This window comes from Coffea arabica, chromosome 1e (assembly GCF_036785885.1).
Source record: "Coffea arabica cultivar ET-39 chromosome 1e, Coffea Arabica ET-39 HiFi, whole genome shotgun sequence".
NCBI lineage: Eukaryota > Viridiplantae > Streptophyta > Magnoliopsida > Gentianales > Rubiaceae > Coffea > Coffea arabica.
In genome coordinates this window covers 44,783,555-44,793,497 of record NC_092311.1, presented here as the reverse complement: position 1 = coordinate 44,793,497, position 9,943 = coordinate 44,783,555, and the positions used below count along the sequence as shown (strand labels likewise).

Below are 9,943 nucleotides of genomic sequence, written 5' to 3'. Positions count from 1 at the left end.
AGCATTCATTGTCCAGTTTTAGCACTAAACAAACAGGTTGAAGTTAACATGTGAAAAACTTTATTCTAAAAACAAAGTTTTCCACCATACTTTTGGGGTCTGCATTATTTGCATTGGAAGACTGCCTGCTCACATTCATATTTTTTGTTCGCATGAACCCTTACTCCCAAGCACAGGCAAGAATGTTTAGATGTTTATGTTCCTTCTGCACTGTGTAGAAACTGAGTGAATAAGGCCATCAATCTAACTATAATTTGCTGTTCTAATTGAGCTTCAGCAATTACATTTATTATTGTCATACTCAGCTGTTAGAGCTTAAATTTCATTTTGATCTCTCTGGCATGATTTCTTCTGCTTTGACATTTTTCCCCTTCTCATTTTCAGCATCTCTGCTTGTAGCCATACATGTGACCTTTCATCTTCTTAGGGTAAAGCTGTCCTTGTTTGGTTCAGGTCTTTCTTACGTGGGGGCAGCGTGGGGATATTCATGTTTCTGTACAGTTTCTACTTTTATTCCAAATCAAGTATGAGTGGTTTCATGCAAACAGTGTTCTATTTTGGCTATAGTGCTTTTATGTGCTATGCATTTTTCCTCATGCTCGGCACAGTCAGCTTTTATACTTCCTTGACGTTTGTCCGCCGCATCTACCATGCTGTCAAGAATGAATGAGCTTGCTGTTATGTTTGGCCTTCGGCTGCCTATTTTGCTATCTTTCTCCTTTAAAAGCATACACAGCACAAAGGCAATCATTGTTACACCAGTGGTAGTCTCCTCCGATGAGGGGTTGCTCAGCAGGAGGAAAATTGCTCTGTTTTTAAACTCAGACCGGACCGGCCGGTCCAACAGGTCAAACCGAAAACCGGCCAGTTGTCCGGTTTGAGTTGACTTAAAAACCTGAAATTTTAAAACTCGGTCAAACCAGGTCAAAACCTGTAGTTGACCGGATTTGACCCGGTTTGACCGGAAAAATAGAACTAGGCAAGTCAGTTGCAAGCCCCTCCGCTTGGTTTGGTTGGGGAGTTTCGGGCCAGGTACAGAGCAGAGACTAAAAGTGGAAGTCCAAAAAGGACAAACTTGCATAATCATCTTATCAGAAGCCATAGATTATTAGGACACTCCTTTCTCATTTTCCACCAAAATGGGCCCCAAGGTCGGTGATCTGTCGTCCATAATCTCTTCACATACTATATCAATCTCGACTTCTCCATATAACTTACAGACTCTCTTTTTATCTGCCGAGGTTGGCACCAATTTCAGGCTTTGGAACCAATTCACTCTCTTCTTTTTTTTTACTATTTTTTGAAAGGTCAAAATATTTTTCATATTATGTTTTGACCTCTAGGTTGTTAAAAATTATTAATATAACTCAAATATTTCATACTTTATAAATATTTTCTTAAAGTTTGATATTATTTTTCAATTAAGTCCATAATTTTAATTCTAAACTTGTTAATGCTCATTAAATAATATAAATTGCTACTTGATTGTTCTAATTTCTTTGTATTTTCTTATCAAATATACTTAAAATATCAAATATATATGAATATACCTTTATTAATACTAACATGTAATTAGGTATTTTACATATCATATTTTAATTTTTATTTATGACGTCATCCGGTTCAACCCCGATCGAACCCGATTGAACCCATTGACCCCTGACCCCTAAGCTCGACCGAGTCAATACCTGGTCCGGTTCTGAAAACATAGGAAAATTGGTCGGAACCTGAAATCAAGTTGGAAAGACTAATTTCAATTTAAACTGTCTTTTTAGTGTAGCAGGATCCGCTAGAAATGATGTTAAACTTGATTCCGCTGCTTGCTTTTGTTCTTTACCCCAGGAAAAGGAAGGGGAAATATAGAGCAAAGAGCCTATGCTTGTAGCTTACAAATGTTGTTGGTTAAACTTATTGATACCCAGGAGCAGAGGCCACTGCCAATCATTGTCCTGTTATTCTGATTTAATACCATAACTTCAGGTACCTGTGAAGCATCGATTGGGCATTGCTTTCCCACGTTGTAAGATTTCTTGGCAGCGCCCATAATAACCATTATATCATGAAAATCTTAGAAATGAAATTGGGAAAATCGTCAATTTAGTCCCTAAATATTTTCACTAACGCCAACTTGGTCCCTTAAAGTTTTTTACTATGAAATTAGTCCTCAAAGTAAAATATATACGTCAATTAAGGACCTGCGTCGTAGTGCCGCCGCAAACTTGTTTCTTATTGAAGTAGACGGCGGTCCATTCAGGGGCTTTTTAGGCACTTCATGCCATGAATTCTTAGAAGCTTGAGGAGAAGCCATGGGAAGTCCTATGAGTAAGAAGCCTGGTGAAATTGCGAAATTTGGGCTTGAGAAGCCTGGTGAAATTTGGGCAACTGGATATTCAAGAGGAATTGGAGTTGTTTTCAGAAGAATTCTTTGGACTGGGATTTGAGTTTCCTTAGAAATCTGATTTTTCTGTCTGATCCTGAAGCTTTGGAGGTTAGTGATGGTATTGGAAATTTGATTTTCGTGGATTTTCTTGTATGAATCTTTGGCAATTTAAGCTCGTCTTTTTTTGCTGAATGTTGTTCGACAGGGGAGATTGCAGGAATTTTCAAGTCGGAAGATCAGTTTCTGGGTTGGTGAAGATCGGATTGGAATTCTTTTTTTTTTTTTGTTTAATAGGGTAAATCACAGATCACCATAGATTCATATACCTAGGTATAATCAAAGGCGTGTTTACATTTCCAAGTTCTTAAAAATCAAAGAAATCAGAAGATCAACATTTCATAATCACAGCCGATGACGACGACGATGATATTTATGATCTTCAGTCTTCGTTCTTAATAGGATCTTCATAGTTGGGATCATTTACGGCGACAGCTTCTTTGTGGATCCGTCCTAGCTCAGCATCGGAGTAACAGTCACCGGACCACGTGAACTTGCCGCCATGGCCACCTTTCTTCGGCAATCCATTCATGTACCCGATTTCCTGTCTCTCCTGATCTCCTGACCGTTGCCGGCCTTCACATTTGTCTTGGAGCTTTTGCCGGAATTCCTCATCTATCTCTCTCCGCCCATGGGTCTTCTATAGCTACTCTATCAATTGAAGCGAGTGGATTTGGAATTCAGACAGAGGATTAAAGCTCTGATTTACTTGAAACGGTTCCTAATTCTGAGGACTAAAGACGATTAGAACCATTGCTGATTCTCGGTGGTTGATATGAGTTTTCAGATGGAAGCCTTTTTTTTTTCTTTTGGGATTTTTCCCCGCCTTTTATCTTTACAACCAATTGAATTACTCAGAGATTTGTTCCAATGAACTTACCCTGTTATGAAAGGTAAAAAAATCTTCTTCATATGTTGTTTCTCCCAGAAAAATTTCAATATCTATTTTTTCAAGAGAAACAACTGGATTAGAAGCTTAGTCTTTCAAATTTGGTGACTAATCTAGTTGCCCAGTTGCCCAAAAATGGGGAAGTTTGCCCAACTGGATATGCCCAGTTGCCCAAAAGTTAGTAGCCATGGCCTCTAATCCAGTTGTCAAGCCTAGTGAAATTTCCCATGCCCAAATTCTGATGCTTGAGAAGCTGTAAATGCGAAAGACTAAGCTTGATAAAAGCTTAAGTACATCTATGCTTGGAGAAAATTGTCGAGCATTATCTTTGTTGCCGCATTTGCTGCTGTTCTTATATGTTCAGTCATGGCTGCTGCTATGGCTGTTCCTCCTGTTGCGGCCGTCCTTGCTGCTGCTACTTCCATCCCTCTGGGATCAATGGGGAAGTAGATTGATTCTCTTCTGCAGAGCTATGAAAATGCTGTCAAAGGACAGAAGGAGATCATGAGCTCAATTCGAGATAGAAAATTGGTTTGCGTCCAACATATGCCGAAATTAGGAAAACTTTTGAGAGAGTGCATGAAATGCCCAAAAAGCCCTTGAATGGACCGCCGTCTACTTCAATAAGAGACAAGTTTGCGGCGGCGCTATGACGCTGGTCCTTAATTGACGTATATATTTTACTTTGAGGACTAATTTCATAGTAAAAAACTTTAAAGGACCAAATTGGTGTTAGTGAAAATATTTAGGGACTAAATTGGCGATTTTCCCAATGAAATTTTAAGGTTCAAGAAGAGATATTTCGGGAGTCTCAGGGAACAGCATTCAGACTGATTCAGAAGCTGATGCGAGGACACATAATACTAAATGGACTTAAATGTAACTTTATTCTTGGCCAACAAAGAAAATAGAAGAATACAATAATTGTTACATCATATGAGATCGATGTGGCAAGTGAACCATGAGCAAGGGGCAAGAATGCTTGTCATAACAAGCGCTCCTAAACAGTGCAAGGCCATTTCAACAAATTGTAAGATGTGCTCATTTACTCGTTGAACTTTTTAACAACGGTGTAATATTTTGTTACTGTTCATATGGATGTCATTTCTACAAATTGTAAGATATGCTTAGTTACTTATACAACTTTACAATACTAATATAATATTTTATCACTGTTCATGTGGATCCCATACATAATAATTACGTTCCTACTACTAATTCTTACAAATAGTTTTGCATATCTTATAATCTGTTAATAAGCTGTTATACATCTTTATCCATTGAACAACTTCAATTGTAATATGGTGAGGAAGACGAAGAAATGAAAATTATTATTGTTTTTTTAAAGTAATATCGTGATATTATTTACTTAAATTTGTATAAAAGAAAGCTACTGCAAAGCCCTCTATTCTATAGCTTATAATTTAGTTCAAGATGGTCCATACAAGGGTGGCAACACTTGAATTTGGTCTGCAGGAGATGGACCAACGATGCTTTAGGAATTTAAGGACAAGATTTGGTGATCCCATCACCCTGAAACAAATATCTCTCATTCTTTTTCTTGCATAAATGTACGTCCACATCTTTGCCTCTTCAAGGTTAACTCTTCCCGTTCACTTTCTATTTCAGTACTATAGATTTTTATTTATTTTTCTTGTTACAACAGTGTTGATCGAATTGTGTCATGATGTTTCAGTATTCATGTCAATTTGCACTGGTTCTCAAGTCTAACAAAATTGGAAACAAGTGTATTGTTAAGCAGCAATACCCAAGGACATATAAGATTCAGTGCATTATAATCAACATAGAACCAAAATACATAAATATTAGGACATCATTTGTTTATTTAAAATCCAACAAAAATAAAATACATAATCAATTTGAATGCCAACTACTGTTTTTTTTTTATCCATTCACAGTTCATATTTCATCATCTTAAGGAGCTCTACATTATGCTATATATATGAAGTTAGAAAAACTAGTTTTGGTTACTGATTCTGAAACTCCACGTGAAGAATTTCTGAATGTGTTTTAAGTAACTGCTTTTAAATGTTAGACATTAAAAGGATTTCAGTAGTAGTACAGGGGTTAAAAGCTAACAGATATTATATACATATAAAGCTCCTTCAATCATTGATCTTTACTTGTATCAATTAATAATTTAAATATATGTGAAAGTGTTGTTTAAAAATTAAAGATGCAAATAACTAAATATAAGGATTACGATAGATTTGAAAAAAAAAATTGATACAAGTGGTTTGTATCAAAATCAGTCTCTATAACCTTCCTATTTTTTATACCCAAAACAAAAATGAAAAAGAAAGAAAGAAAGAAAGGATATGCAAATATCTAAAATTATGTTACAAGTGTGTTTCGATAGGAGATTATTTGAAATATCTTTTTTTAAAAATATTATAATACTTTTTGTGAGAGAAAAAAGTGATTAAAAAATATGTTGTTACCGTTCAAAATTAGGATAAAGTCCTGCAAGTCCAACCCCCGTTGCGTTTTACGCTAGATGTAGTACTTTGCCTAACATGGTTCCATTCCACCACACATTTCAACCAACAAAAAACTAGGAAAGACACGTTCTGACTTCAAAAGCCGTAAAAGCAAACCCTACGAACGTGTAATGCAAATTCCCCACGCATTCCTCTTTGTATAAATCCTTGACTAGAGACCTTCTAGCATGCAATGCAAACATTGATCCAGATACTATCATTGAGACCATCAGTTGTATCTTAGTAACCAATATCTATGGCCAACTGTTCTTCATCTATTGCTGCAGATACTAAAACAACCAATATGGCCGCTGATCATCTCTCTAAAACAAGCAAAACAAGTAAAGCCCATGAGGGTTCTTTAGATTTCGACAACTATCAACCAGTGATAGCGTCGCCTAGAGTCAGATGTCAAGATGCAAAGCCCAATGGCACATCATCATCATCAGTGCAGCAGGATGCTTTGCAACCGATGCCAAAGAGTGCAATTCAGCAAGAGGAATCTGGCCGAGAAAAACTGTTTCGGCATTGGAATGAAGTGGCTGGAAGAGTTTGCATACCCGAAATCTGGGGTCAGGAGGCTTTTCTGAATGATTGGATGGATTGTTCTTTGTTTGATTCGTTGCTTGCTCCCAAAGGAGCTGTTTCAGCTCGTGAAGCACTGATTGCTGAGAGAAAACGAGACAGCACGAGACACTTGATGAAAATGGAAAGTATGTACTGATCATTCCTACCTATTCATGACTAAGCTCTAATGGCGGTAGTAGTTTGTAGATCTCACGGGAGATGGCAAATTCTCCATGTTTTCTAGTAATACTCGATGCTAGCTTATTATATATAGGTTCCTTATGAATGTTAAATCTATCTGTACATGCAAATTCAAGATGTCGGTGTTAATTAATCTTGCTGATGGTACTTTTTAATTAATTATGATGCATTAGGATGTATTAGTTGCATATCACATGTATTATTACCTATCTCTTGAAGCAATATGACCGAATCTGGAGATGATCATCTGCTTATGTTGAGGAGAGCTTTCTTTCTTCTTCTCAAACAATTATACGTGCATCTCCATCTAACTCAGTTTAAAGATATAGTAGCTACGCTTTATTTTCTTTTCTTGGTTTGCTTGCAGCCAGGGGGAACAATTCATCTGTAAGGCAGGGAAGTGCTCGATCTGGTGATCTTAAACCATCTATCGATGCATATACAAAATACTGAAGTATTTCTTTTCTTTTCTTTTCTTTTGCCCTTTTCTTTGTTCTCAATTTGAAAGATGGTGTTTCTTCTAATTCGACTTCCAAGGGACTGATGCAGGAATGGTATTTATCTTGAAAATTACCAAATATTTAGCACAAATTTAAAGAGAGAGAGAGAGAGAGAGAGAGAGAGAGAGAGAAATAGCTGATTCTTCACTCTATTGGAAGAAAATCCAAAAAGTGCAGTGTCCCTTGTTTTTTTCTTTGAACAAAAAGGCAATCACTTTAATTTCTTTATATAACTTTAGATTGGTCTCCCTTTATCTTAATTAGGAAGTCGAAGTGGAGATCTTTAGATTTCAGAATGGAGTTTCATCCATTTTGCTGATCAATCTTCTACGTTCTAAGATCACACTTATGTTGGCATCCTTTCTTGGTGATTCTGAATTAATAGCTTCTCAAAGAAATCCGTTCATAGTCCAGTTTTCAAAATTTTTTGTTACACAGTTTCATTTTTTTGCTTTGAATTAGTGGTTAACCGTTTGCTTTAGCTTTTCCTACATGAAAAAGCTAAAAAGAAATCACTCGGCAGGCAAAATTTTGGCAATATCAAGTAGCATAAGAAATTTTGTGAAGTTACAGACGTATACAAAACTCACTTAATTTTTATTTGTATCGTTCGATATTTAAAATATTTGTAAAAATGTTTAAAAGTCAGGAGTGGAAATACTTGTAAAATAAAATCTAGCCTTTTGCCTTTCTAATATTTTGCATACATTAAACGTATAATTTACGTATTTCTTATATTTATAAGAATCTCTTATGTTCATTACAAAATTTTCTTTTACAACTTTATCCAGATGAATCAAATCCAATCTTTTTTGGTATTTTGGATGAATTTAAGGTTTTATTATTCCGTATTTGCTTCCGAATTTGCACGAGGGAGAGAAGAAACAAATTATGTGAGGACTCCTTAAATTTGTCAAACAAAGAATGTTATGATGCATTTATGCATTTAAGTTCCGTTACGAATGACTATTTCCATTACTTTAACACTTCAATCCAAACCATGAGAGGATTATGTATAGCTTTTGAAATCATAGGAAGGTTATGCAAAAAAACACTAAATCACTGGAGGGTAAACTATAATTTGCCCAAAAAAAATGTTTGAGTATGGTAAAGTTACAAGATTCATTAAATTTGGACCAAAAGCTATGGAGGTTCGATGTTGATCAAGCTTGCCATAGCTAATTATCATCAAGCTCAACCAGAATTAAAGTTGCCTTGGTGATTTAAGTTGTGCACAAGCTCAACAAGTTCTTTGTTCATTTTTTTGAAGCAACATAAACGAAAGAAAAAAATGCTGCATACAGAAATTCAGTACTTTTGCTTGAAAAATTTACTGTAAAGTTGTACAAAATCCCTTTGTTTCTGAATTTATAGGACAAAAAATATATGTTTGGCTTTCCTTTTATCTACTTAAAAATATGTCATCTTAAATCTTAATCTACCTAAATATTGATTACGTATAATTGTTGGTATTGTTTAACAAACAAAATTAAATTTTGCGTTGGACGGGGGCTCGAGGCCCAAACCAATGTGTTTTTACGCTGCTCTTCCATGATGGGCTGTGTGCAAAAGTGCTTCTACAAACTACAAGGGCTAACTTCCTTCGATGAGACCAGCAAAACATAGGCCTAGTTTGGGAGTTTTGCAGAGAATTATAGAGGAGAAAGTTTAAATTACCAGAGAAAAGAAAAGAAGGGAAAGGAAGAGAATAGATTTTCAAGTTGTTTGGGAATTTAGGAAAGAAATGGAATAATTTTTGAATATGTTGGATATTAATAATTTTTTAATGGCATTTCAAATAAGTTTGGAAGCATTGCGTCCACTTTCCTTCAATTTCTGTTTATTGAGAAAGTTGTTTTAATTATTCACCCTCTATTTTCCTCTCTTTCTTCTCTTTTCCTTAAAGGTGTAAATGAGTCTAATTAAATCGAACACTCTAGTGTTCAAATTTATTTAATTATTTTAATGAGTTTTAAATTTTGTTCAAGTTTGGTTTGTTTAGTTGCTAAATTGAATTTGAACGAGTTTTTTTTTATTGAATTTGAAAGTTATCAAACACAAAAAATTGTTCGAGTTTGGTTTGACTAGTTAGTGAATCAAGCGACCTCTTCCAAAACCGAGCTCGATTTAAGTATTGAATAATGTGATTCATCTTTCAACTTTACATTCCTACCACTCAAAAACTTTGAAACAAAAGGAAGATGAGGTCATTCCTTCCTTTCTCTTCTCTTCTTTTCAAATCCCTCCATCCAAACTAGGCCTCACACTCCTCCTTGCAGACTTTGTGAAATGCCAAGAAGCCAAGCTGAAATTCCAAATTAAGATGCTATTATGTTCAAAGCTTTTGGATTTTAAAGTTCCAACATCTATGGATCTACTATTACATTTCTGAAAACCAGCAAGTTCCAGATTGAACTAGCTAGTTTGGTTGGGCCTATAGAATTTAAAATGACCTCATGTTTACACCCATGAGTCCATGTTTTGTCCTTTGCCTTCTTAAGCCTCTATATAACATTAATCATCTCTCGTCTTCTTTTCTTTGTGTTTACGTGTCATTCTATGATATCAAACTTTGCAATACCAAAAATTAATCAACATTCACCATCTGAATAATTCACCATCAAAAAATAATGAGCGTGTTTGAATATAGGTATCATTTGAAATATTATTTGAAATAATTACTATTACATTTTTTGTTATGTGATATATATGAAATAAAAAAATTAAAATATAAAAAAAATGAGTTGTAAAATGTATTTATAATACAAGTGAAATATTATTTGGAATAACTTAATTATCCCTCTGCCCAACTCTCCCTTGTACTAATAAATCCACTATTTGGCGGTCC

The 9,943-nt window shown here is 35.2% G+C and overlaps 1 protein-coding gene and 1 long non-coding RNA gene across 2 annotated transcripts; both read left to right on the top strand.

Annotated features, from left to right (window-relative positions):
• The first annotated feature begins 1,726 nt into the window (after positions 1–1,726).
• On the top strand, positions 1,727–3,348 carry LOC113705921 (uncharacterized). The gene is made up of 2 exons (XR_003451973.2): positions 1,727–2,488; positions 2,586–3,348. It is a non-coding gene; the product is annotated as an uncharacterized lncRNA (long non-coding RNA).
• Positions 3,349–6,036: 2,688 nt separating this feature from the next.
• Positions 6,037–7,070, top strand: LOC113695144 (uncharacterized). Its single transcript, XM_027214138.2, has 2 exons — positions 6,037–6,540; positions 6,963–7,070. The coding sequence occupies exons 1-2, from the start codon at positions 6,084–6,086 to the stop codon at positions 7,046–7,048; spliced, it is 543 nt and encodes a 180-aa protein (XP_027069939.1). The 5' UTR covers positions 6,037–6,083; the 3' UTR covers positions 7,049–7,070.
• Positions 7,071–9,943: the final 2,873 nt, after the last annotated feature.